Source organism: Corvus hawaiiensis, chromosome 1 (genome assembly GCF_020740725.1).
Source record: "Corvus hawaiiensis isolate bCorHaw1 chromosome 1, bCorHaw1.pri.cur, whole genome shotgun sequence".
Lineage (NCBI taxonomy): Eukaryota > Metazoa > Chordata > Aves > Passeriformes > Corvidae > Corvus > Corvus hawaiiensis.
In genome coordinates, this window is record NC_063213.1 from 95,738,242 (window position 1) to 95,765,261 (window position 27,020).

Sequence of the window (27,020 nt, forward strand, 5' to 3'; positions counted from 1 at the left end):
ACAGCGCCCCCCTGCGGGCGGGCGGACCGTCCGCGGACCCGGCCCCGCCCTGCGGCGGAAGGGGGCGTGGTCTGCACAAGCCCCGCCCCTTGTCCGCTCCAGTTCCGCCCCCTTCCCGGTACCGGCCCCGCCCGATGCCGCCGCCGGGCCCCTCCGCGGGCGCCCCCTGCCGGTCGGGCCCCGCCCCGCCCCACCGGCTGAGGCCCCGCCCGTTCCGGCGCTCGCCCCGCCTCGTCCCGCCCCGGTCCGGCCCAGCCCCGCGCGGTAAGATGGCGGCGACGGCGGCGGCAGCGGCGGCTGAGGCCGAGTGCGATGTGGTCATGGCGGCGCCCGACGGGCCCGGCGAGACCGACAGCGACGAGGAGGCGCGCAGGTAGAGCGGCGGCCCGGGCGGGGAGAGGACGGCCCCTGTCCCTCCCGGTGGGCGGGCCGCGGCCCGGCGAGGCTGCGAGCGCCGCAGGGCCCGGGGCCGCGGTGCAGGGCGGCCGCAGGTGCTCGGCAGGGCCGGGAGCGCTCCCGGGGACTTCGGCCGGTCCTTGCACGGGCGGACCCCGCCGGCAAAGTCCTCTCTCCGGGCCGGCCGGGAGCTGCGGCGCCCCTGGGGCTCCGCAGCGGGGCCCGGCGGGCGGTGACAGCCACGGGCCGCACGCGGCAGGGCCCGGGAGCTGCTGGGTTTGCGGTGCGGGGCCGGTGTGTCCCAGTGAGCTCCCGCGGCCTCCGTGCGCACCGGGATTAGAACATCTACCCGCTACCGGCGTGTCCCAGAAATACAGTTCACACCCTGTGTCCCGAGGCCACACAGCTTCACCGGTGTCGGGGGAGCGCGTCCTCCTCCTCGCTGCGGGGGGAAGGATTAAACGCGTGGGAAGAGGAGGCTTCAAACTCCTGAACCCTTTGCTGCTGCATCACCCCGTTCCCCTGGTCCGTTTGAAACCTGCCCACAGTGGGTTTCACTCTGTCGTTCCTTGCTGCGGATAACGGGAAAAACGCCTTGGGCAGAGCCCTGCTCCGGGAATGCTCCATCATCCAGGAGCTCCTGGTTTGTCCGTGCAGTGCTCTGGTGCACCGTGCCCGGGGAAGCTGCCAGTGTCACCTGAAGCAGGGGGAGGTGGGATCCCGACCTTTCCCGCACGTTTTCCTCCCAGGAGTGAGTGAACTGGAGCGCTGTGGGCAGAGAGGTGGGAAGGTCCCTGTCCAGGAAACCACTGGCTCTCCGTAGTGGCAGGTGCTGGGTTCGTCTCCCAGGGAGCTGGAAGGAAGGAGCTGTTCCTGTAGGAGTGGAGACATTTGCTCTGGAAGATGATTCAGTGGAATGAAGAAGAGGAAACAAAACCAAAAGTGGCCTCTGAGGAATGGTGGTTTCAGACTCCCATGGATGACCCAAGGGATTCTGTGGAATTGAGGCCTGAGGAGCAGCTCCCTGGGGAGGTCCTGCTGAGCAGGAAAGGAGGAGCTGCTGAAGAGGCACTTAGGGCTCACAGAGCACTGGGATCGCCCAGCCTGTGAGGCTGGGACAGGCCTGTGCGGGCACATCATTCCTGCCTCCTGGGCAAGCAAAACGGTGTGTTTGAAATGGTAAAAATTCCCAGAGGTAAAACCCTGGCTGAAGGCGCAGGTGTCTGCAGGTAGTGACCTCCAGCTCCTTCCTTCCATCCTGAGGCTGTGCCAGGCACCACTTTAGGTGCCTTCACAATCTTTCCTTTTTGTGTTCTTTTGGGGATGTCACACCTTTTCCTTGATAAAATGAACCCATATGGGCAGGAGCTGATTCCCTGGGGAGCTGGCCCTGCACACCCCGCTTCCTTTGCAGTCCTGTGCATTAAGTTGTTTCCCACCCCAGCCCTTCCTTTTTCGCTGTGGTAGCTCGGTTGTTCTTGTGGAAATCAGAGCAATAATTGCTGTATTGGGGAGTGGCGTTGGAGCCTCAGAAGTTGTCAGTCAGGTGCTTGTGGAACATCCCGGGCCAGGTGAGGGCTGGGTGAGCTCTGCACAGGACACACTGATTTGGTGCAGCCTTCGGGATGTGTCTGCGCTCACTTACGTAAAAATCAGCAAAAATAAGAGAAAACCTTTTCAGAATCCTTATGATAACTCAGCAACGAGGGTTCCATGTTCTGTGTTTCCATTTAGAGATTACAGTACAGCAGAATATTTGCTCAAGGACTCCCCTTTGTCCAAATGCACAATTCTGTTCTTCATGGCTTAGTAAAACTGTAAAGTTAGAAAACGAGCAAAAGGGGAGATCTGCATTTCAGAATGACTGTAACTAATGCCCTGAAGCAGCTGCAGACATGCCAGGGGCTCCCAGGGTGTTCAGGGCACAGGAATGGAGTGTGGTCAGAGGATAATTATTGTCTGCTGCTGCCTCATGGATTGTTGGGGTCCAGACGGAAAGCATTGATGTAATTGTGTTAATTTTATCCATTGGTGCACCAGTACAGAGCAGCTGATGAGCAGGACTGAGCCACCCCCAAAAACTCACTTTTTTCTTCATTAATTTTAAAGGTTTCTCACCCATGGGAACAGTTTTTCCCTGCTCCCAGCTGCTCTATGAGCTTGGGCCCCTGGAGTTTTGCCAGGGAGAATTTCCTTGTCATCTTCCTGGCAGCTTTGGGTTCTGGCTTCCATGCATGCTCCAGGCTGAATCTTTCTCCTCCTTCTTCAGTGCTGGAGCATGTGGAAGCCTCTTAAGAAGAAATACCTCCAGCTGTTGGGAAAATACTGTTAGGAGATTGCAGAGCCTCTGCTGCAGACTTGGGATGTGTTGGTGCCTCTGTGGGGCATTGTCGTTTCCCGCAGCAAAGTGACGAGCACGGAGTGGCCCACACAGAGCCCCGGAGGTTCCAGGCCTGGCCAGTCTGTGGGTCACTCACTGATCAGGTCTGCAGGTGTTACGTGGATGTTTTCAGGTGTTGGTGAGCACCAAGAGGCTTTTCCAGTGCATGAAATGAGGTGCATCTCAGTGAGGCTCCTCCAGATGTTGTTTCTCACCAGCTTTCGGGGCAGCACTAGCAGGAGGGGGCGAGTCGTCTGAGGGGCACCAGGTCATTCTGGGATAACCTGGAGAAGGCTCTGCTGTTCCTGTTCTGCCTGTAAATGGGCAGTTGGGTTTCCCAGGTGATAAACCAGCCCATTTTACTTATCTGGAATTATTTTATGATCTTATGATCATACCAGAAGCAGCAGAAAGTACTCGTGTAGTTGTTTGCTTCCCCATGCGTCTGCAGAGTATTTCAGTATCTAACTTAGGCAGTTGCTTTATCCAGTTGGAAAAGGTGATCCATAGCTACAGTTTCAGCCTATTTCCTTAACATGAAATGTGCTTTCTTGAGGTGAATCATAATGTAGATGCAGTTGTTTTTGCCATGGAATTCTTAAGCTGGCTGGCTTCCTTCGTTCAAAAGGAATTCCTTCCTTCAAAAAAGCGGTCTCAGGCTGATTCTAGACCCTTCCATGGGTTTTCACAAAAGTTACGCTGTGGCCCTGCCAGGCATGATGGGGCCATTGCTGGGAATTAGGTTAATTCCGAGCTCCGGGAATTACATAACTGCACAATTAAAGTTGGGGCTCGGCTGCTGTTCTCGCTCGTGGCTGCAGGGAAGGTTTGGGTCAGTTCTTGCATTTCTTGTGGCATATTTTGGTTCTTATGGCTCTTTTGGTCTTCCACGAGTTTGCCCTTGGGTATGGGGAATGTTCTGGGGGTTTGAGCACCTTGTGGGTTCAGGTTCAGTTCTGCCCTTGGAGAGGCTGGAGGCAGCCCTTTGTTACATTTCCATGGGTGAGTCCTTCGCCCATCCATGTAGATATTTGCATGTCCAGACTGGGATTTCCCGGGCTGGGGGTTTTGTTGAGTCGCTGCCATGGTGTCTGTGCTGCCGGGAGCGCGTTGGGGGGAGCTGATGTTCCGGGAAACTGCTCTGCTCTGCCCTCGGCGGTCAGCGCTGCCCAGCTGGGGCATGGCAGCGTGTCACACACAAGTGTGTGTGACCACTGCCCTGGGGAGCCTGTCCCAGTGCCCAGACACCCTCTGTGGGAAGAACCTTTTCCTAAAATCCAATCTAACCCTCCCTCACCCAGCTCCAGCTGCTCCCTCAGGTCACTGGTCACCAGAGAGAAGAGCTTGGCACAGCCCTTCATGAGGAAGTTGTAAATGTATATTCCCATATGTCTAAATCCTCACTCAGTGTCAAACCTCACCTGAGGACGGGTCTCTAAAGTGCACCCTGTGTATCTGTCTGGCACACAGTGTTTTGTTTCTCTTTCAAGCCCTGAAAGAAGGGAGGGGAGAGTATTGTATGTCCAGGGGAAAACATGATGGCTAATTTTAAGCTCCAGACATCTGCCTGCTGTAAACTGAATTGAGATCACCCAACTTATTTTACCCCAGCGGCTGAGTCACATCTGACAGCTGAGAATCTGGGTGGGATTTCACCCCCAAAAGTGCCTGATAGAGGCACCATATCCTATTAAAGAAAAAGCCTCTGCAAGAACTGTACAAAATAGGCAGGTGTGCTGCTTTTGCCAGAGCATAACTGGAAAGATTGCTTGGTCAGGATGGGATTTTGGAGCTTTCCTTAAATCCTGGCTATTTTAGGGTTTTGCCACAGTTTCATAACGGAGGCAGGCAGTGAAGTGGGAGTGAGGGTCAGGAGAGCTGGGAGAGAAGTGACTCTGCCACCTGCTTAGGTGTTGGATTTCTGTCACTGGCACATCCTTGCCCAGGGGCTGTGCCAGCACACCTGGACCAAGAGCTGCTGGATTACAGATCCCCAAAGGTTCCAATGACAGAAAATCAGGTGTCTGCGAGATAGGTCTGCAGGAGTCTCACTGGGAGCTGGAGTGGGAGGTGGAAGCCACGATCGGCACTTGAGCGGGGGCAGCGTGTGGAAGCTCTGAGGAGGAGGCAGGAGTTGTTAGGCAAGCGTGGGATTGTGTCACTGTGCGCGGGATGGCTTCTCCGAGAGCTGCTGTGCTGGGAACGAGCAGGGGCTGAGCTTTCACAGGGCACGGGGAGGAGAAGGAGCCTTGTGCTGGTTCCTCTCTCCCCAGGCAGGCAGCGAGCTCCATCCTCAGAGCTTGAGTGTGCGAGGGAGTGTCAGCTCACAGAGCTGCTGCTTGTCTTCGTTGGTCTCAAGCTGTGCCAGAAGAAGTTCAGGTTGGATGTCAGGTGGAATTTCTTCACACAAAGAGTTGTCAGGCATTGCCCAGGGAGCAGTTGGAGTCCCCATCCCTGGAGGTGTTCAAGGAACGACTGGACGTGGCACTCAGTGCTCTGGTCTGGTTGACAAGGTGGTGATCAGTCACAGGTTGGACTCAAAGATCTTGGAGGGTTTTTCCAACCCAGATGATTCTGTGGTGGCAGGTTCTCTGGGGAGGCAGGGACCAAAGTGCTTCAAGTATTAGAGATGCTGAGAAATACCATAAAAGAGAAAAAAATAATTGCCTCACTTGCAAGGAGAGTCACTCCCACCAGTCCCTCCTGTGCCTGTGGTGCATGTGAGTGATGAAAGACAAGCTTCTTCCCCAGCTCCTTGGTGCAGCTCTTCCCTGTTTCTGTGTCCAGCATGGAGCAGCCCTGCGAAGACACTGACCCCGTCACAAAGCCACCCATTCAGCCGGGGGCGTATTTTTAGCAAAGCACGATTCTTCTTTGGTGTCAAAAGTAGCAAGTGGGGAGCGCAGGCCCCAGCAGCGCGGGAGGCAGAATGAGCTCATTCAGGCCGCAGCATCTGTTGGGGTGAAACAATCCCCAGTGAGATCAGGGGCTGCAGCTCTCCTTGTTGGAGCCAGAGCCATGGTAAACAAGGGCTGTGTGCTCTGTATGTCAGCAGGGCACAACAGGGCAGAGCTGCTTCTGTCCTGGCGCTGGAGCTCGAGCCCAGCCTGACAGCTCTGGCAGGTCCTTTACCTTCATGCTGTGGGGGTGATTTGCTTTAACAATTTTCATCATTAAGCCTTAGGCCATGTGAGCAGCAGAAATACCTGCGCTCTCCTTTCTGCCAGTGTCACCTGAGGCACTGTGACATTGATCTGCATTAAAATGCTTAGAAGGAAAACAGACCATTAAAAAAGAGTAGAAAACAGTAGTCCTTGTGTGGGAGTGTTTCTCTGGCATCTCAAAGTACCAGTGATTTGTGAAAATTGGTTTTGCCAGGGTTATGGTTTTTTCCTCCCGTTTTCCCAGCTCTTCCCAGCAGTTTGTGGCAGATGGGATGCTCTGGCACACAGCCTTTAGGTGTGTCTATTAGATGGTAAGTCCTCATGACATGACAGGTAAAATGGTTAAAAGACTTGTGACTCAGCCCGCTGTGCTGGACAGGTTGTGGTGGTGGCTCAGGTGAATTCTGCCATTAAGACTGTTCACCCATTTCTTTACACTGTACAACAGAGACCTGAGGGAAGGAACTTTCAAAGTATCTGTGATTTTCTTTTCTATTTGTGATTACAGAAACAAGAGAACAGTGAAAGTCTTTACTGCCCAGGTTCCAAACGTGCAGAATTGCTCGGTAGTTTTTCCACTGTATTTAGATATTTGATCCGTAATACTCAAAAAAGGTGGTTGTGTTTGATCATGCAGAGTTTGCATCCTGATTCTTGTGATGTGGATCCATCCCACAGGCATATCCTTGTTGTACATCAGTGTAGCTGGGAGGGTGCAGAGCTCCTGGGGCTCTGGTGGATACTGGCTCCTGAGGAAAAGCCAGGCTACAGCACCTGCCTCAGGTGTGATGCTGGGAGGGCTGGGGCAGAGCAAGGATGGCAGTTTCCCATCTCTGAGGGGTGAGTTAACCATTTTCTGGAGCAGGGGCAGGAGGAGCTGACCTGGGAGCCAGGACAAGGCTCTTGGGGGGCAGTGGGTGTGTGCTACCCCATTGCTCTGCCACTGTTTTTACCCATCTCATCGTATCCCAGTGTTTTAACTCCCGCAGGGCTGTGGCTGGACTTGGCTGGGGTGTAGCCCACAGCAGAACTTAAAACTGAAAGTGAAGAGCACACTTCCCAGCTCCCAGTGTCCATTGTTCTGACAGCTGGGAAATCTGCGATGGCTCAGTGAAAACAACCCCTGCATGAGGTGGTTGTGTAGGAGCGGCCAATGGCAGCCTGAGCAAGGCTGAAAACATGGGAACTTGTTCCAACACAGTTCCCTTTGTTCTCTCCCAGGTCAGCCTGTGGAGCACTGCTCGCATTTGCTGCTCCATCACCGTGGTGTGCTCTCCCTCTCGGCCTGTGCAGCTGAAAGGCTGAAGGGAGAGGAGGGAAGAGAAGGGGCTTGGTTTCCTTCAGGGGAAGCTTTGCTTTCGAGAGTTTAAGGGAAGCTGCTTTGAACCATATGCTGTGTGTTTTTAAATGTCCCAAACTGTCTCTGCAAATGCTTGCTCTTGAGTGTGAGGACTATTTCTAGACCTGTTGCCAAGGCAGTGCCAGGCTTCTGTTGCAGGCTTGTACCCATATTTCTCTTTGATTTTGCTGTCTTTTGAATGTGGAAATTGTTCTTGGCTCTAGCTCGTAAGTATGTGGGACTCCTGAAAGAGCCAACTCTGTCTCTTTTGTTCTGAGGTGCAGCACGTCGCAGGAGGGGGCTGTTGGGTGAACCCTGTACCAGGGAGTTCTGCTGGACTCTCTGAGGGGACTCAAAGGTGGCTTTAGGCTGCATCCCTGTAAAATTTGGCCAGGAAATATCCCTGAGTATCCCGAGTAAAGCGCTGGAGTATCTGGGAGCCAGCAGGAAATGAGGTGTGCTGGGTGGTGTGTGCTGAGGAGATCTCACAAGAATATTTGGAGCATTGAACAGTTATGCCTGGGGATCAAATGCTTGTCATGGTCACAATCTGTCTGGTGCTCAGTTCCTCTGAAATGTGGTGTTTTGCTTCCTTTCAGAGAAGCAGAAGCATTCAAGGAGCAGGGAAATGCGTACTATGCCAAGAAAGATTACAACGAAGCTTACAACTACTACACAAAAGCCATAGGTGAGAACAGCTGATAATACCAATCTTTGTTGAATACCATGTCTAAAACTGGAGCTGGTTGCTGATTTCAAACACACCAGTGGGGTTTCTGACAGCACGTGCTGAATGAAAACCTCTTGCCTGCTTTAATTACCTTGGGAAATGTCACCAGATCGATAATGCCAGTCAGGGCCAATGTTCTTTAGTGCCACAAGTTGTGCAGCTGCTACGTCATACTGATAGTGAGTCTTGCATTGTCTCCAGATACATGTCCCAATAATGCCAGTTATTATGGGAACAGAGCTGCTACACTCATGATGTTGGGGAGGTTCCGAGAAGCACTGGAGGATGCTCAGCAGTCGGTCAGGTTGGATGACAGCTTTGTACGGGTACGTGGAGAACATCAGGCTCCTCATTCAGTACCTTGTCTGCACCTGTTACAGCTCTTGCAACTCCCTTTTATCTGTGTTCCCAGGGCCATCTCCGGGAAGGGAAGTGCCACCTTTCCCTAGGGAATGCCATGGCTGCCAGCCGCTGCTTTCAACGAGTTTTAGAACTGGATCATAAGAATACTCAGGCACAGCAGGAGGTAAGAGGATCTTCAGATTTAACTGTCCCCAGTAGATGCTGAGGAGGCTGAGCTGGACAAAGGATAAATGGAGAGTGGTGTAAGGCAGCTGCCACTGTTGTGTCTCTTTCACAGGGTACAATTTCCTGGGCTTCCAGTTCGGTCACTTGATTTCCAGCTGATTTTAATGCTGGCAAAAGTATTCATGTCATCTGCATTATTGGTCCATGGTCTGCAGTAGTTTTGGCTCTGACATTCAGGGATTGGCTGCTCAAATGCTGCTTGGTGGCATTTCAGAGCAGAAACTGTCCTGCAGCACTTGTGTGTTCTGTCTTTCAGCTGAAGAATGCCACGACTGTGCTTGAGTATGAAAAAATAGCTGAAGTGGATTTTGAGAAACGGGATTTCAGGAAGGTGAGTTTAACTCGTTTGGTGTGGTCTTAGATGGGAACTGGTGTGTTTGACATGGCCCAGGCAAGTGTGTGACTGCTTTCCTTGCTGGGTGTTTGGGAGATGCTGTGCCACATCTGTTGGAGCAGGGCTGGCTGGTGAGCTGTGTCAGCTTTGAAAGTGGCAGAGCTCGTACTCCCTGAGCACTGACCAAATGACAAGTGAGGTAACTGGCTCAGGCCAAGCCCTCTGTCACTGTTTGCTTTGCAGGGTGAGTGGAGTCATGAATGAGCTGTTTGAGACAGATTTTGTCAGCAGCAGCATTTGATCACGCTTTCCTCCTGAAATGCATATCCAGGATTCTTCTTTCTCAACTCTTTGAAAGGAAAAAAAAAAAAAGGCAGGCTGTGTGCCAGAGAGGGTCATACAAGGAGGAATGCAGATCTGCATGGGGCATTCTCCTTACAGCTTCCAAATCTTTCTTCCCAAGGGTTGTAACAGGATGCAGCTGGTACTGACCTGATAGAACAAGAAATGACAACATGAAATCTGAAAGGCACCAAGCACTTCTCATGCAACTGTTTCTGTGCAGTGGATGCATGTAAGGAGCAGATTTACCCCAGAGAGGAGATTGTGTGGTACATTGAGCTCATTGTTGAGGTCTAAGGCTGAGCTCTCAGGCTAAGCTCAAGATTTTGGAAGGGTAAATCCCAGCTTTGTATCACCTTCTTCTGAGGAGCAAATGGGATGTGTGGTCAATCTGAATTTCTCGTGTAGGAATTGCCCTGCCTGTATTGCACGTTCTGGGTGTCTGCATCTGTCCCTCACTTCCCCAGTCCCACTTCAGTGGGGAGGCCAACATGAAACGTGATCTTTGTTTCTGGAGAGCTGCTCCTGCCTCACCCAGGAGCCCTTGGCTCTGGAGCACAGTGCTTCCCACAGCAGGGCCCCGTGATGTCACGGGCCGAGGAGCAGATGAACCTTGGGGAACAATGCCCTGTTCTTGCACAGATGTCCCCACCAGAGTGCAGGGATGGAAAAGACCCATTAGCTCACCCTGCCCATGGCTGTCGGGCCACTGGAAGATCAGCCCTTGCACTGTACTTTTTTTGTGTTTTGTCCAGTCCAAACTGTCTCAGTCTATTGAATTTCTGTCCCTCCCACATGTCTTTATACTGCAGGAAACAGGGGCAGGATTGTACTTCTTGGCCCTTTCTTTAGGGCTTACAGTTTAGAAGAGTTAAAGGGACGGACCTCCTACAGGTGTCCCTTGAGTCTTGTGTGGGGCTCTGTCACAGTAACATGGCAGATGCCTCAGACCTTGGCACACAAAGCCCTTTGAAAGGCACAACCTGCACATGAGGAAAATTTTCCAATGAAATCTATCTCCAGCAGCAGTGGAGGTGGGTGTCTGCACGCTCGCCTTCCTGGTCAAACACAAATCTCAAGCGTGGGGCAGCTGTTCAAACCAGGCCCTTGGCTCTCTGCTGTGCTCACGCCTGTGGTTTCTCCCACCCCAGGTTGTGTTTTGCATGGATCGTGCTTTGGAGTTTGCTCCTGCGTGTCACCGGTTCAAAATCCTCAAGGCTGAGTGTTTGGCGCTGCTGGGCCGGTACCCTGAGGCACAGTCCGTGGCCAGGTGAGTGTCCAAGGGCTGGGGCTGAGGAGCACCTGCTGGGGTGTCCTGGCTGCTGCCTGTGCCTCACATCTGGAGTAAGTGAGGGAATATAAAATAGAAATATTCCTTAATGCATGTTGTGATGAGGAGGGAGGGTGTGAATTTATCCCCATTAATCTTCCTGGGAAGCTGCATCCATGCTGCTTGAGCAGGCTTCTGTCTTTTTGGCTTATCTGTAGGACCGACGTGTTAAAATAACCGGGTAGCTCAGTGGAGGAAGGTGCTTGTGGAGGTCAGAAGGAGACGGGAATAGGGATGATTTCCTATATTGCTGTGTGTTGCAGTGATATCCTGCGGATGGACTCGACCAATGCCGACGCGCTGTACGTGCGTGGGCTGTGCCTGTACTACGAGGACTGCATCGAGAAGGCCGTGCAGTTCTTTGTGCAGGCCCTCAGGATGGCCCCTGACCACGAGAAGGCCTGTCTTGCCTGCCGGGTAAGTGGTGGAGATGGGGCAGCAAAATCAGCAGGATCTGGGGTGTTTTTAAACCAAACACATCGTTTGGTTCTGCTGGATCAATCCCTTCTCCCTCCCTCAGCATTGCCATTCCCAGATCTCCAGGAACAGGCAGTGTGTCCAGCCCTTCCCAAAGACAGCCAGCTGCTGCCTCAGATAAAACCAAGCTCCTAGAAACTGTTTCTCAGTACACTGTGATACTTTGAAGCAGCGTCCCCTTCACACTTTTTTGTTCCCTGGTCATATACTACATACAGGAGCAATAAAACAAGGTAGATTGGTTCTAAAGGAACTCCTAACTTTAAGGTCCAATATCCACGTCAACACCCTAACTTCCGTTTAACACTGGTCCTTCCTGTTGCTCCTTCCCTGGTGTGGTTCTTCGACTGACTTTAAATCTGTTCATATGTATAAAGCTCTCAAAAAGTGAGCTCACAGTCCTTTTATTTTAATCCGTAAATTTACTGCACTGTCATGTTCTCATCTTAAAAATTAGGCACCCTTTTTTCTGTGGAGGACGCCTGGAATCAGCACTGGTTGTTCCTTAGTGCTTCCAGATTTTCGGCTGCTGGAGCAGGGCTGTGACTTGTATCCTGCAGCAATGTCTGAAACCAAATTAGAACTGTTGTGTCTGAGGGTCCTTGTCTGGCAGAACAAGGTGCTTGGTCCCCCTGACCTCGTGTCCTTACCCAGGTGTGTTTCCTTTCAGAATGCCAAAGCACTTAAAGCGAAGAAGGAAGACGGGAATAAAGCGTTCAAGAAAGGCAACTACAAACTAGCATATGAACTGTACACAGAGGCACTAGGAATAGACCCAAATAATATCAAAACGAATGCCAAACTCTACTGCAACAGGGGGACGGTTAATTCAAAGGTAAGGGACGGTCACCCGGCAGGTGTCTGTCACCACGTCCCTCACCACAGCAGTGATAAACTGCAGATCAGTTATTCTGGAAAGCACAGGCTGCCCTGGCTGCTGGGCAGCTGCATCTCTGAGGCCATGGGCAGTGTTTCAGGGTTTTTGTGCTTGCACAACACTTGGATCAGTTCCCAACAGCCAGCAATCGACTCCTGCAGAAACAAAACTCAAATACTTGGGCTGCACAGAGTGGGAGGGAGGTGAGGGACGTGCTTTAGCCTTATCTTAGTCAGCAAAAGGCATCCCTCTCTGTTTGTTTCCTTCCCAGGAATGAGCAGATTTATTTTTTTTTCCTTCTTGTAAATCATGTCTTGCTTTGGATTTTTATGTAAAAAAAAAAAATACCTAATTTAAAGCCCCATGACATTTCTTCAGCTTTGCTGTTCAATTTTAGTCCTGCACTGTCAAGAGAAACAGCCAGTCATGTGACAGTGCTCCCAATTCCCACCCTGTGTCCTCTGGGCATTTTTCTTCCTCTGCTGTCCCAGTCTTGATGCTGCTGCCCCAGACACCCCCACTTGGTCGAGAGACACAGGCTGTTCCCAAAACCTGGGAAGTGGGATGAGCTGGGGGCCACATAATGGGTGTCTGACATGGCTGTTTGTGTCTGAAAACAAACAACACTTTTCCTGAAAAAGATTTATTTAAAATATTTTTAGGTTTATCTTCCTGCCCAGGAATTAGTTTGGACACAGAATTGGGATTGTTTTCAATAAGACGCTTGGTTTTGAGTGCATTTCTTACACAGAAGCACCACATAGCTCTGTCATGTCTCTGGCCAAGCTTCTGATTATTTTTTCCCAGGGAACAAAAGCTCAGTGTTTGGGGGAAATTGGAAAAAAATTCCCCGACAGAGACACAGAAAACAGTGAGCTTTTCCCAGATTTCTCACACCTTTCATCTGCCTAAAATCATGGTGCAGAATTTGTTCTCTGTGTGGGATTTACTCGCTTTTTTCTCACATTGTAGCTTAGGAAACTTGAAGAAGCAATTGACGACTGCACGAACGCGGTGAAGCTGGACGACACATACGTCAAAGCCTACCTGAGGAGGGCACAGTGGTGAGTACACCTTGACATCAGGCACCTGAGCATGTGTGTGGGCAGGAGCATCCTTCTGGCAGCTCTGAGGGACAGCATCACAAATCTGGAGCGTAACTGAATGGAAGGGCAGCCCTGAATTTATTCCACTTCCTTATGCTGCTGAGGAGATGGGGGTAGCTCTCTATGGTCTCTCCTGCTTGCCTGGATTGGACACTGCCTCTTGATGGTGTATTTATAGAATCATTTGGGTTGAAAAAGACCTCCAAAATCATTGGATCCAGCCTTTGACCGATCACCATCTTGTCAACTAGACCAGAGCACTGTGGGCCATGTCCTGTTGTTCCTTGAACATCTTCCAGAATGGTGACTCCACCACCTCCCTGGGCACCCAGTTTCAATGCCTGACCACCCTTTCAGTGAAGAAATTCTTCCTGATGTCCGTCTGAACAGGATTTAGGGAGAATTTGTTCTAAAACTTGACTTACTGTGTTTATAGATGAACATAAGATGTTCTGTCCCAGAGAGCCTCCCTCTCCATGTCTGCAATTGCAAATTTACAGTGGTTGGAAAAGAGATTGAAAAAGACCTCCAAGATCTAACTTTTCCAACCTTCCATCTCTGTAATTGCTAAATTACAGTGAGTAGTTAATGTGTGAGTAAGGCTGAGGGGGCGACAGACAGGCACGTGTCCCTCGGAGGTGCCAGGCTTGTCACTCCTGACCAGCACTGCCAGTGTGAAGCTCTGTGCCAGCTCTGACCCTGCACCAGCTTCCTGGAGCTCGAGCTGGCTGGGATCAGTTCCTGCAGCTGCATATTGGAATTATCAGGTCATTAAAGCAGAACTTGTGCTGCCAAAGAAGGTTGCAGTGTCCCCTTGGAGCCCAGAGTGCAGGTTCCTGTGCCAGGGTTTCCCACAACTGTCAGGGCTCCCAGCAGTAGCCCTCTGTGGGCTCCTCTGAGGTCTGGTCTGCTGCAGTCCAGAGCACTTCTCTTAATCCACATCCACCCAGACAGCCTGTACTGAAGCCCTTTTGATGTTCCTGTGAAGGACACCTTGGTCACCAGTGTTTCTTTCCACAGTTACATGGACACAGAACAGTATGAAGATGCTGTAAGAGACTATGAGAAGGTTTATCAGACAGAGAAAACGAAAGGTGAGCACAAGGGCACTCTGTGTGTGCACAAATTTCCCTGAACTGGCAATTTTTTTGTTGTTCCTTTTTTCCCCGCAATATGCTTTGATTTGCAGCCTAATACCCCAGCAGGACAATATGGAGAAGCCCTCAGAAGCGCTGGAAATCCCTGTCTTTGGTCTGTTTTCTCTCCCATCACTGATTGCTGAGATGATAATTCAGCTTGTGTCTGAGGCAGTGCATTGGGTTCAGAATGCCTGGTTTTGGTTCTTGTTTTGACTGTCCCCTTGTTGTTTGAGTGGCCTGAAGTGTAAGGGATGGAGTAACCCCTCCCCTCTGGTGTTGTGCTCCGTTCCAGAACACAAGCAGCTCCTAAAGAATGCACAGGTGGAACTGAAAAAGAGCAAACGGAAAGACTACTACAAAATCCTGGGGGTGGACAAAAACGCCTCTGAAGATGAGATCAAGAAGGCTTACAGGAAACGAGCACTAATGCACCATCCAGGTACCCACAGCAGTCCTTAGGTGCCCTGTGTAGCCATCACTGAGGCAGAAATGTGTATGGAAGAGGGAATTTCTGGACAAATAGCAGCTCTGACCCCACAGATCTAGAGCATGTTCTGGGACAGGAGCTTGGGAATGTTTAACATTATCTGTTTGCACTAGAAATTAAAAGCTTTTTCCTGCTTGTTTGTGTATCCCCAGACCGACACAGTGGAGCAAGTGCAGAAGTACAGAAGGAAGAAGAGAAGAAATTTAAGGAGGTTGGTGAAGCCTTTACCATCCTGTCAGATCCCAAGAAGAAGGCCCGCTATGACAGTGGGCAGGATTTGGAAGAGGATGGATTGAACATGGGAGGTCAGTGTTCTTTACAGTACTCTGCCATGGCAGCCTTTAACAACATCAGACCCTTTAGAGTCTACCTTATCCCCTAAAGCAAGCTTCCCATTGGGAATGATTCCATGAATTGACTTGGTTTGGTCCCTGAAAGTGTTGGGATGGCAGGGCTGCACAGTTTCTAGTTGGGAACAGGCTGGAATACTGGCAGGTGTTGTCCTTGGCTGAGCTGGTGGGCAGTAGCTGCCATTAGGCAGAAATCTGTCACAGGATGTGTTAAAGAGTGTAATTGTGAGTCCCTAAATGCTGCTTATCCAGATCCTTGGGCTGCCCCGTGGCAGGTTCTCTCTGTGACAGCTGCTTTACCTGTTTGTGGTCACTACATGGCCCCATGTGCTTGGAGCCAGCCCTGTGTCCCCCTACTCGGCCCCTCTGAGACACTCTCGGGACCCTCAGTGAGCTGACAGCTCCTGAACTGTGGGAGTGTAATGGCTGTTTCGCTGCAGCTCATGAATTCCTTCTCTTCCCTGTAGAATTTGATCCAAATAACATCTTCAAGGCCTTCTTCAGCGGGCCAGGGGGCTTCAGTTTCGAAGGTAGGTGAGGTGTTCTCCTCCCAGCCTTGGAATCGTAAGTACACAGATCCCCTGGCAGGGCAGCTGGGGCTCTCAGTGGCTGTGCTGCTTGAGGAGAGCATTTGGCTGTCCCATAAATCTAAGACCTTTTTCAAAGTTCTGCCTGCACAGCATCAGCTGGTGGCTGATTCTGGTTCTTCTGGGTTCAAAAGCCACAAACCCAGGGGCTCCCTGTTCTGGAGGTGTGTGTGGGCTTGGCCATCCGTGTGCTGCTTAGGGTTGCACTAAAACAATTTGGAAGGTCCTGATTATATTCCATTTTCTTTTTCAGCTTCTGGGCCTGGAAATTTCTTTTTCCAGTTTGGCTAAGAAGCAAACAAACACAGATCAAACCACACATACCTGATCTGCTTCTTTTAACCTCGAATACGGACAGCCCCAGACTCCTCCTCCATCACGTCTCGTTGTCCTTAGAGCAGTTTCATTTCTGGGTTGGAGCCTCTGTTTGTGTGTTGTGTGTGTGAAGAGGAAACCAGCTCGGGAGGGGAAGGCTTGTGAATTTTGTTTTACTGTTAACTTTATTAAAAAAAAAAAAAATAAATAAAGCTTTGAATCTTTTGGTCCCTCCATGCTGGCCCGTGCTTTCAGCTGCTTCTGCCCCTCAGCACAGAGGATTTCCTGGAATCTTCCCAGAATCTCCACGTGTGAGAGGGTGAAGGAATTCCTGGTTTGTTCTGGTTGCTTCCAAAGCAGCATGTCCAGGGTTTGGAGTAACTTTTAAGTTACCTTAATCTTTTGGAAATACTACCAAGGCTCAATCCAGTTTCGTACAATCCCATTTCACCTGCCGGCCTGGCTTCTTGGCTCTTTTTATTTCTTTTTTTTTTTTTCCCCATGGTTCTCCCAGCAAGGCCCACTTGGGCATTAAACTTCCGTGATAACATGTGAGCTTACAATTCTGTATCAGAGAAACGCTGCTTAGAGTTTAAAGAGCAGCTTATGTGAGAATTCCCTGTGATGCAGCTGGAATTAAGGGCTTTGTGTTCCCAAGATTGTCCTGTTTAAGGGAATATTGAATTTGCTCTGGGCTGAATTCCTTCACTGTACTTTTTTTAATTAACCCACTTGAATATTTTATATTTGTGCTAAACTTGATTTTTGTTGAGCTTGATGTGTGATTTCCTGTTACTGATCCATGACGTGGGTGAGTCTTTCAGTGCCAAGTGAATTCCAGGCAGGGATCGTGGGTGGTTCGGGATGTGCAGCGCCGAGCTCCCGGTGTGCAGCAGCTGTGTGTTCAGTTAACCTGGTTCAATGGTTTTCCCCTGGCAGTGATTTACTCCTCCAAAGCAGCAAGAAAATTCAAAGTCCAGCTCTGACCTGGCAGTCTGTACTCTTTTCTCTTGTGCAGTGTCGGGGGGGGAGCTGGAGGGATGGATGAGCTTCTGGCCTGGAGCCGTGTCCCAATGGGTTTGGTGTGAGGCACTGCCCGTTAGCAGTTTGGTGTTCACATAAAAGGTGGTGTTACAGCAGGGTCTTAGCTGGGAGAGGGCTCTGCTTCCAGAATTCCACCCTTTTCTCTAGAGCATGGACAGCACCTTTTTGTCCAGGTGCTCTGTGTGAGTTCAGTCCCGTCTATGGTGGGTTCTGGAGCACAGTGCTGCCAGGCCCAGTCGTGGGAGGTTGTGCTCTGCCTGGGGTGTGAGGGGAGCAAGAGGCAGTGGGGCTATGGCAGGAAGTCCTGGGTTGGTGCTCAGTGTGAGGGACTGTGGCCAGGATCCTGGGCTGACCCCGGCAGCGTGGGGCTGTTGGAGGCCGGAGTTTGCTCGGACAATGGGTGTTTGTGCACACAGGCTGGGCTGTGCCGAGAGAGACCCTCACAGTGACTCTGTAACGCCTGATTGACCCTCCCACGGCAGAACAAACACTGCAGGGAGTTCATTGCACGAGGTGATCGCTGGGAATGCCACGTCTTTGTCTTCCTCCCTCCGAGGGCTGTGTGTGTCCTTCAGCAGGATAGGGACCGCTGTGGGGCCCCGAGGTCCCGGCGGTTCCAGCGGTGATGTTGCCGTCACGGTCCTGCCATGGTGTTTGGTGAGGATTCTTGACAATCTGCTTTCATAGAGGGAAAATTTAAGGGCTTAAATTTTAGCACTGCAGAATAGAGTATTTTACAACTTGTTTGAAACTCAGCTTTCTAAGTGAACCAGTGCTGAGTAATACTTTGAAAAACTCAACTCTCCCACGTTTATTCCGACGTCCTTCACACCGGTGTGAGGGATGGAGCCACCCAGGTGCACCGAGAGCAGCTGGGTCCTGGCACTTTTCAGGCTCTGAAATGGTGAGTACCTGGGGAACTGAAATACTGGTCTATGCACATTGATGCTTCCTCAGCTTTCCTGGCACTGTAAATCAGAGTTTACAAGGCCTGTTTAGTGGCATTTTGGATCCATGGTGTCTCTTCCTGTGTGTGTGTTGATGTCACCATACAGTCTGGGCTGTTCTCAGTCTCCCATTGCTGAGCAGAGCCATGTCCTGTGTCTGTCAGTGGGTTTATTCTCATTTCCCCTTGCCCTAGGGAAGTGTGACCGGCTTCCTTCCTCCCTTCCTTCTCTCCAAGCTGAGTGAGCCCATTCCTTGGAGCACAGGAGTGGAATGGCTCTGCTTCTGGGAGAGAAAATGTATACAGCAGCTATTTATAACCTGTACATGAATGCATGATTTAATGTAGTTAAATATTCATATGGTGAGTGCCAAGATTTTCTACAGAGCGTAGTTACGTGAATCAAAGCGAAGGCAAATGTGTAGACCCATGGAATGGTTTGGGCTGGAAGGCCTTTGAAGGCCATCGAGTCCAACCCGCTGCCATGGGCAGGGACACCTTCCACTAGCCCAGGGTGCCCCAGGCCCTGTGCAGTCCCTGTTCCCCCTGGCACAGAGCAGGCCTGAGCAGGGCTTGGTGGCACCTGGCACCTCAGGGCAGCAGCAGTGTCCAGTGGCACAGTGACCTCCACCATGTCCCAGCATGGCTTGGGGAGACAAAACTCTGCTTCTTTCCAAAAAAATGGGCTCAGCTGTGCATTGCTTGGGGTGTTGTCTCTACACACAGTGGTTCCAGGACATTATCTGTGGGTTGTGGTTGTGTGTAGCTACGGGGAAGCTGAGTGCCAATGCTCCAACCACTCGCAGCCCCACGGGAGCCACCGGCCACAGGGATTTGCTGCAGGCACCACGAATGAGCATCTCCAAGCGATGCTGTGCCTGCGCTGTTTTTAGAAGGACAAAGAGCACACGGAGGTGCAGGCAGTGGTGCTGCCAAAGGCCCAGGCATGGTGGGATGGACACACTTTGATGTGGATGGACACACTTTGGTGTGACTCTCAGCCTGGCAGCTCCTGCCCAGGGTCTCTGAGGAGGAATGGTTGGTGCTGTGAGAGCTGCTGTGAACAAGAAGGAGCAGAGCTGCTGTGGCTGAGAGCCAGACCGGGCTAGTGTGTCAGGGGGCGTTTTCCACCAGCCGAGCTGGGAGTAGTTGCTCTGAACAGCTCAAGAACTGGCAAGTGGCTGTTGGCGTCTCTGGGAAAGTTGTGAACTACAGAAGATGTGTGAGAAGTGTGGCTGTGGGCAGAGCTGGCGTGTGGGGGCTCTGCTGTGGGACTGCAGTATTGGCAGGGAGATCAGGAATTGCGTGGCTGTTAGGCTTTCCCTTGGGTTGGAAAGCTGTGAAGTCCATTCAGGAGGTTCTGGCCACCCTCTTAAGGCTCCTTGTTGCTCTGGCTGCACAGGAACCTACCTGGTTTGTTTTTGATCCTGTGAGCGTTCAGTGAGCAGGATCCCCAGTGCTGATGACTGCTGGCTGTTGTAAATGCAGAAATCCAAGTTGGAAAACAGGAAAAAGACAAATTGTTCAGGGACAAGAGTATTATCCATGGAATAGTGGGTCCCTCTGCTCTCTCTGTCTGCTGACATACAGAGTGCATGCTGCTGGGCTGTCATGGTGTGACTGACACAGAGGCTGGTGCCAATCCCTGTCCAGCCACGCTGGCCCTGGATCTGCAGCCATCAAACAGCCACAGGGTTGGGCCATGTGCTGCTTTGCCATTTCCAAATGACTTCCTCACTTTCAGTAATAATTCCAGATATTCTCTTATTTACAATGGATGGTTTTCATCCTATTTAAATTTGTGCCTTGTCCTCTCCCCTCCCCTTCTCCAGGGAACAGGACAACTGTGTGCTGCACCTACCCATGTCCCTGGAGCAGTGCTGGTCCCCAGGCAGCTGTGGCAGGGCTGTGACAGGGGCAGGTGGCAACAGCTGGTGGCTGTCCCTGCCCTTGGCTCAGGGGCCATTGTGGGTCCCTGCATGACTGTGGGAGCCGATGTGAAATGCTTTGGCCTTCTTGGCCAGGCCTGGCTCTCTCCACTCCCACCGTCATGGATGGGGTTATCCCTTCTTGGAGCAGTGCTGGGCATTTTCCCTTACCCAGATCTGAGCTTGGAGGGACAGCTCTGGTCTATGGCCGGGAGCTGGGACACTGCCCCTGAGCTGGAGCACCAGGGGTGGCCCAGGGGGGCAGGATCCATGGGGAGCCTGCAGCAGGACAAGCAGCCCGGCTGCCATCCCAGCCTGTCCAACTGTCCCATCCCCATCCCCACTGTCCCTTAATGGCTCGTGTGAACAGCGTGGTGTGAGGTGGCATCCAAGGGGCCACGTGAGAGCACCTTGAGCCCCGCAGTGCCCGTGTGTCACAGCATTACGGAATAGTCAGGACAAATCCAGGCACCGATGCGAAGCCACTTGGAGAGGAGCTTGTCCCTGTGCTGCCGTATTTATCTGAATTGGAATTCGGAATGTTTACCTCAGTGTACATAGCTCAACCTTTCCCTGGGAGGAAAGGGGAATTGCATGGAGCAATCACTGTCCCATTGCTTTGCCAAACTCCTCATCCTCTCCCAGCCGGGCTCCGCATCGGTACCGACTGTCCCTCTTGGACCTTTCTAGGATGTGAATGGTAAAAATGTGAATATTTGTTGTTTACTTCCTTAGCAGAACTCCTGATGCCGTGTTTGTATGGGAAATCAGCCTGAGCAGACCCATATGCAATCGGTTTTACTTTATTATAAACTGTATATGATGTACAAACTAATAAAAACTCAAACGACGACAGTGTCACTGTTGTTCTTGAACAGGCAGATGAAGGAGATATTCCAGCTGAGTATTCCAGTGCTGGAGTGACCTGGGTGCTGGGGGTGTGGGCTCAGCTGGCCCCTGAGCCAGTGCTGGCAAATACCTTATAGAGCTTTGGTGGAACAAACCCTTGAGGTTCTGTCAGGAGAGGCCTTGGCTGAGCCTTGGGCACTCAGCTGCTGCCACTGTGAAAGCTTGGAAGGGTTTCTCCATGGAGGGTCACAGGTGCTCTGGGTGGGTTTATAGCTCACTCTTTCATGTTATAATGAGAATTTAATCCTTTGCTTTGGAACAGCAGGAAGTATTTTGCTTTCATGGCAGAGTGTTTGGTACCAGACAAGCACCAAAGCTCTCCCTGCTTTTGGCCTCAACATTCAGAGGAGAAACGCTCCTTGCGCCGGCAGCATTGGACTCGGGGTGAGCTGTGCCCAGCAACAGCCCCAGCCCAGGCCACGCCTCAAACACAGTCAGTATTTACAGTGTTAGTGTGGGTTAATGTGACTCTGCTGCTCCCCAGACCCTGAGCCAGAGCAGGAGGTCGAGCTGGGACCTGACCTGGGGCTGTTAGTGGAGCTTTGTGTTAAACAATGCCCAGGAGCCACTGCCCTGCTGGGACAGGGCCTGGCAGAGCACAAACCCAAGTTTCAATAAAACAGATTTAATGACAGAAGTTCTGGGTCAGTAACTTCCAGCTGGGGTTTAGGTTCGAGCAGACGTGAGTTACGTGGTTACAGTGCCTCCGCTTCCTACACTACGGGGTTACTCCAGCCTAACTCTTAACATTCAAGTGCATTAGAGGAAGGGAGTAAAATCTTGCATGAAGTCCAGTTCTGTACTTCAGACATGACTTTAGTTTCTATCAAATAAGATGGAAAAGATGTTAGTTCATCTCTTCCACTCCCTGCCAAGGCAGGATTGTTCCCTACAGGACACGGGATGGTGCTTGGTCCAGCTCAGGTGGAGGGAAGTGGCTGGAGCTGCTTTGCAGGAATTGGCTCCCTGTCCTGATGTTTCACTTGATTCCCCCTAAGTCCATGGCTGGTGTCTTTAAGACATCACCTGGCACATTGCCCTCCTCCTGGCTGTCCCCAGAGCATCTCTGCTGTGAGGGATGGGAGCTGGGATGAGCCCACTGGGCAGCTGCGGGACCGGCCTGCGATTAGGGCTGCCAGGACCCGCTGCCCTCAGCAAGGTCTGTCCTTAGGGACCAAACCCTTGGTAAGGACAGGACTCCTGACAGGAGTGACCCATGCCTGGGTCTTGCCAGGTCTGACCCTGTAATTGGCTGCCAGAACAGCCGATGTCAGTCCCTGGGTGTGGGAGGGGAGGGACATCCTGCAGTTCCCTTGGCTTCAGACCAGCGACTGACAGGCTTTGGTCAGTGCCAACAGGTAAAGATCGAACGATTGTGGTTCAGAGGGGAGCGATAAAAGCCCAGTGCTGATCTTTCTCCAAGGAAGAAAACAAGCAGGACACCCCAGTTGGTTCCCTCCAAAACTCATATTAAAATCTGTGACCGTTTCAGTCAGGAGTTGCTTGTTTTCTTCCTTTTCTGAGGCCAATAACTCCCCAGAGGCTTCACACTGGGGTGGGCAGAAGGGTTGACTTTAGTAAAGGTAGAATTATTTCTCTTTACACTTTTAAGGTTACAGGAGTTACTTGCCTTTTAAAAACAAGCCGAGGAGCTGCCCTGCCCGTGCTCCTAGATGATGGTGCAGGAGCTAAAGGCAGAGCCCCGTTTGTTGGTGCTCTGTGTTGGCACAAGTTTTCCCTTCCCATAGTATCCCGAGAATATCGCCTTCACATCAATCTTTTTAGACAGCACAAGCATCCACATACCGTTATCAAAATACAGCAGTTTCCCTCCTCCGATTTCCCCCACTTGCTCCCCTTTGTTCCCTGCCTTTTCCAGCTTCACAAACTCCAGCAGGTCAAGCCCGGTCTGGACGGCTTCGACGCCGTTGGCGCAGCCGAGGGTGATGTGGGCCCGGCTGCCCCGCGGGAGGTTGTCCGTGGACAGGATCTTGTCGGCATCCCCGGGCCACAGCAGCAGCTGCTGCTCGCTCAGCTCGATGCGAGCCCCGACAGTCTTTGTGGTGATGAACAGCGCCGAGATGGAGAGGGTGAAGCCTTTGCCATAGGAAGCCTTCACGGCCTGGAGGAGAGGGACACGCACACGGATCAGCATTAGTGCCTGTGGGTGGGGATTCACGGCGCTGCCCTGCAGTCACTGCCCCCAGGCTTGGGGATGTGGCTGCTCATGGCAGCTCTCGCTGTGACATGGTCAAAATACCCAGAGCAAGGAGAAGGTCGGTGCCTGATGTCCCAGCTCTGTGGATTTGGAGCTGGTAACATCTCTGTCCTTCCAATATTTAACCTGGGCTTATGTGCTCTGAAATAATCGATCTGGGAATGTAAATACTTCAATTTATCATCATTCAACTCAAGCTGTCAGAGATGATGCTGGAAGTCATGTGTGATCGGGGAAACTGGGAGTATTTTGTTTGGAAATAGGAAACAATCACCGTCTCCACAATTCTGCGTTTTCTCTTGCACAGACCACGTGGTCGTAGTTCCTGTCCCTATATTTGGCCTCTTGACTCAGAGCAAAGCCCATCCCCAACCCTTCCCCAGGCTCATGGACACCCCTCTGGGGAGGGAGGGGACACAGGGGGTGTGGGGAGGAGGTGGGACCCCAACACTCACTTCCTGCTGTGCGTATTCCTCAGCTCCGGCTGCTTTTCCAAACTCGGTGTACTTCGTGGTGCAGTGCAGGACCCCAGGCGGCCTCTTCACAAAGTAGCTGGTGAGATCTATTTTTATTTTGGGATCCTCGGTAGCAGAAGGAACTGCAGATACAAGTAAACAATGTCACTGTCCTGATCCTCCCGATCAGGAGCCCCAGTCCCACCTCGACTCCCTTCCCTACCCCAGCCTCCTCATCACTCTGGCTGCTGGGGGAGCACTGGGTGGGAAGCCAAACCCCTCCCTCCTCCCAGGCTCTCCGCAGATGGAGCCAGAGAACAGAAGCTTTTGTGCATCACCGTGGCTCATCTTAAACCTGATGACGTGAGAGTCCCCTAAGGGATGGGATTGTTCAGCCTTTCCAAAACAGGGGACACCCAGGACCCCATGTCCTGCTGCTGCCACCTGAGCCCAGTGCCCTGTGGGGCCAGAGCTAAACAAACTTGGGAAAAACTCTTTAATTTATTTTTACTTACAAAAGCAACTTTGTCAACTATGAACACCAGATTAGTAGCTTTACAAAGCTTTTCTTGTTGACAGCTTTAAAAATTGACTTTAGAAGCTGATCAGACTTGTTAACATCAACAGGTAAAAACGTGGTAAGACAACATAATACATACAGTATTTACTCTCCTTTTTGAAGGCTTTGAGACTCCCAAGCTCATCCAGGAATGCCTGGCCAGCCTTCCTAAGGATCTCCGAACTTCTTTTGCTCAAAAACCACCCAAAATACATGGGGAGGAATTCCTTCTCCAAGCTTGGTTTCATCTTCTTCAGCTCTTCCACGGATAGTTTCCATTGATTCTTGTCCTTTAGCTGGGGACAATCCAAGCGCCACGGGGTTTTGGGCTCGGCGAAGATGACTTTGTACCGGTACTTGTCAGCAATGTCAAAGATCTGGTCCAGCCGTTCCCGCTCGTGGTGAGTGTCATCCAAAACGATGACACTGATCTCCCGTTTGCAATAGTCAACTAGATCCTCATCCACCTTGGAGTACTCTTCGGGAATGGAGCTTCTTATTAACGGTGTAATTTTATAGTGATCGACAGAGATGACCTTGCAGGCATCTTTGTACCGATCATGGATGGCCTGGGCGAGGGTGGACTTCCCGCTGCCGGGCAGGCCCCGGAGGATGAAAAAGGTTTTGGATTCTTTGAGTGTGGAGATGGTGTCTTCATCGTCCAGGAATGGGAAGTGCAAACTCTCAGGCCTCTCTTTCGCTGATTGAGTAGACATTTTTCTAAATATTTTAGGCAGGAAAGTGTGACTCTTCTTGGAGAAACCTCTGTTCTGAAATGGAAAGAGAAAACACTTTGCAGGGCAGGAACCCCAGAGACAATGTGGCCCTGCTGGCACCTTTAGTGGGAAGGATGGGGCACAGGGAGCATCTCCCCCACACTCCCTCACTTGGGTGCCCTGCTCAGCTGACACCTCCTCCCACAGCTGCTCTGGCTGGTCCCACAGCAGGGACCTGCATCCCACCCAAGGGCTGAAGGTTCAGCCCCGCTCTGGCCTCAACAGCTGCAGCCCTGCCCTGCCAGGAAGGGGTTTCTCAAGCACCATGAGCTGCCACAAAGCCCCAGCCCAGGCAGGGCTCCTCCTGTGGCACATTTAGTCTGAACGCTTGAACAAAACCCTGTGGCTGCCGGATGCGAAGGCAGGGACCCGTGGAGGAGCCCAACGGGAACCGAAAGTCCCAGCAGGTTGAGAGCTGCCACGCTCTCATCCCTTCACCTGAATCACAAACCCCGTTCCCAGGGAAGAGGCTGTTTCCTAGAGCAGCCAGCAGGGATGACGCTGTCTCTGTCTGAGCTGCGCTGAGGATCAGCGCCTCGCAGGAGGGAATTCGGGCTCCTCTTGGGAAGAGCAACTGAGATCTCTTACAGGAAAGCCAAACCCCTCCCAGCAGCCGCTAGGTAGAACTCGAAAGTGAAACCTCGAGTGCTGGAGGAAACGAAACACTCATGGTTGGCAGCAGTGAGCGGAAAATGCCGCTGGGAGCTGGCACAGGCTCTCCCTCCCCTCCTGCCAGCAGTTCTGGTAAGTGGAATCCCAGATTAATTCCCAGTAGGGCCTGGGAAAACATGGGACTGAAAGGAAACGAGGGATTTCTTCAGCTGTGCAAGTCCTCAATAGCATCAACGAGGCAGACACTGGTTTTGGGTCAATACATGAACTTTCTACCTCCCCAGCTGCCTGTAGGCCAGTCCAGCCTGGGATCCACTGGACCTGCTGAAGCCAAAGATCATGGGAGTGATGCTCAGGAGTGAATTTTGCCTTTGATGCAAAAATTGAGAGGTTTTACATAAAACATAAATGCTCTGCCTGGGCCAGAAAAATGTTTTTCCAGTTTGCGGAGTGATGCTGTTTTAAAAAAAACACTTTTCACGTGTTGAATTTCCCCGTCTCTTTATTCCAGAAGGTGCAGATGGGTTTGGTTCCAAATGCCCTGGGAGCAGGACCCCACAGTTCCCACGGGCACTGCCTGTCCTGGGGTCAGCTGCAGCCTCGCACCCAGGCGGGGACACACGGGCCCCCGAGAGCAGCAGGGACCTCCGGGCTCCCCAGCGACCCCCGTGCTGCCTTCCCCGCGGCCTCGGGGCTCAAAGTGCTCACACAGGAGGAAGCCGCTGAGTTACCTGGGGCGCTGCTCCTCCTCGCAGCGCAGGTGCCCCGCTTGCCAGGGGACAGCACGGCCGGAGCCGGGGCTGCGGTGGCCCCGGGCCGGGCTGTCCCCGCACCGGGCTGTCCCGCGGGCGGGGACCGGGGCCGCTGTTCTGCCGCGGCAGCTGCTGAGGGGACTGAGGCGCTTTTCAGCCCCGTGAACAAAGGAACAATTGCGGCCCCCCCGGGCCATTGTTCGCCGCCGGCTCGGGGACAACGGGCGCCTTCACGGCCCGGCCCGGGCGGACAAAGGCTCCGCAGAGCCCGGAGGAGCGGGGTCTCGCCGGACAATCTCCCATTGAGCCGGGCCCGGCCCCCCCCCGCCGCCCCCACAAAGCTCCCGCTTGTGTCCGGCTCCCCACGGAACAGGGGCTCGCGTGGAGGGAGCGATCGCCCCCGGACCCGAGTTGCCCGTGCCCCGCCAGCCCCCAGGGTGTCCCGGGACCCCCGGGACGGAGCCACGGGCCCCCGGGGCCGTTCTCGGGGCCCGGCCGCCTCCGCGCTCCCCCAGCCCCAGCCCCAGCCCCACGTGTCGGCGACGCCGCCGGCGCTTCCGCCCTCCTGGGAATCGGAACCGCTGCCCGGGCGGAGCGGCGGCCCCGACCCCAGTCCCGATCCCGATCCCAGTCCCCATCCCACCGGCCCCACTTACCATGGTGAGGGCAGCGGCTCCGGGGCGGCCGCCGGTGCGGAGCGGCGCGGCGGGGAAGCGGCTCTGGGGCGGCCGCGGCCGCGGCTCCTTTCATAGCCCCAGGGCCCGCCCGCCCCCGAGGGCCGGGCCGAACCCTCCCCGGGGCGGCGGGGGGGCCGCAGGGTTCAGGCCCCCGCCCCGCCCGGCAGCTCCCGGAGGAGCCGTCCCGGGGATGCTGCCGGGAC

General features: G+C 52.7%; 2 protein-coding genes and 1 long non-coding RNA gene across 3 annotated transcripts; 2 read left to right on the top strand and 1 right to left on the bottom strand.

The window, feature by feature from the left end:
* Window positions 1–238: 238 nt before the first annotated feature.
* DNAJC7 (DnaJ heat shock protein family (Hsp40) member C7) lies at window positions 239–20,710 on the top strand. The gene is made up of 14 exons (XM_048316985.1): window positions 239–373; window positions 7,879–7,967; window positions 8,211–8,335; window positions 8,422–8,535; window positions 8,854–8,928; window positions 10,425–10,543; window positions 10,867–11,020; window positions 11,751–11,915; window positions 12,930–13,021; window positions 14,084–14,157; window positions 14,495–14,641; window positions 14,842–14,994; window positions 15,507–15,569; window positions 15,880–20,710. Exons 1-14 carry the CDS (start codon window positions 270–272, stop codon window positions 15,915–15,917), a joined length of 1,512 nt encoding a protein of 503 aa, XP_048172942.1. The 5' UTR covers window positions 239–269; the 3' UTR covers window positions 15,918–20,710.
* LOC125332261 (2',3'-cyclic nucleotide 3' phosphodiesterase) lies at window positions 20,647–26,902 on the bottom strand. Its single transcript, XM_048316997.1, has 4 exons — window positions 26,797–26,902; window positions 24,101–24,770; window positions 23,442–23,584; window positions 20,647–22,890 (listed from the first exon to the last, which is right to left on the bottom strand). Exons 1-4 carry the CDS (start codon window positions 26,797–26,799, stop codon window positions 22,438–22,440), a joined length of 1,269 nt encoding a protein of 422 aa, XP_048172954.1. The 5' UTR covers window positions 26,800–26,902; the 3' UTR covers window positions 20,647–22,437.
* Window positions 24,764–25,877, top strand: LOC125332274. Its single transcript, XR_007206425.1, has 2 exons — window positions 24,764–25,520; window positions 25,673–25,877. It is a non-coding gene; the product is annotated as an uncharacterized LOC125332274 (long non-coding RNA).
* Window positions 26,903–27,020: the final 118 nt, after the last annotated feature.

Coding starts and splice junctions, on each gene's coding strand:
- DNAJC7 (XM_048316985.1), top strand. CDS start 270: ATGGCGGCGACGGCGGCGGCAGCGGCGGCTGAGGCCGAGTGCGATGTG. Junction 8,929..10,424: donor AGAAACGGGATTTCAGGAAG/GTGAGTTTAACT, acceptor CTCCCACCCCAG/GTTGTGTTTTGCATGGATCG. Junction 14,642..14,841: donor AGCACTAATGCACCATCCAG/GTACCCACAGCA, acceptor GTGTATCCCCAG/ACCGACACAGTGGAGCAAGT.
- LOC125332261 (XM_048316997.1), bottom strand. Junction 23,585..24,100: donor CAAAAAGGAGAGTAAATACT/GTATGTATTATG, acceptor TTGTATCTGCAG/TTCCTTCTGCTACCGAGGAT. Junction 22,891..23,441: donor AGGAATACGCACAGCAGGAA/GTGAGTGTTGGG, acceptor CCTCTCCTCCAG/GCCGTGAAGGCTTCCTATGG.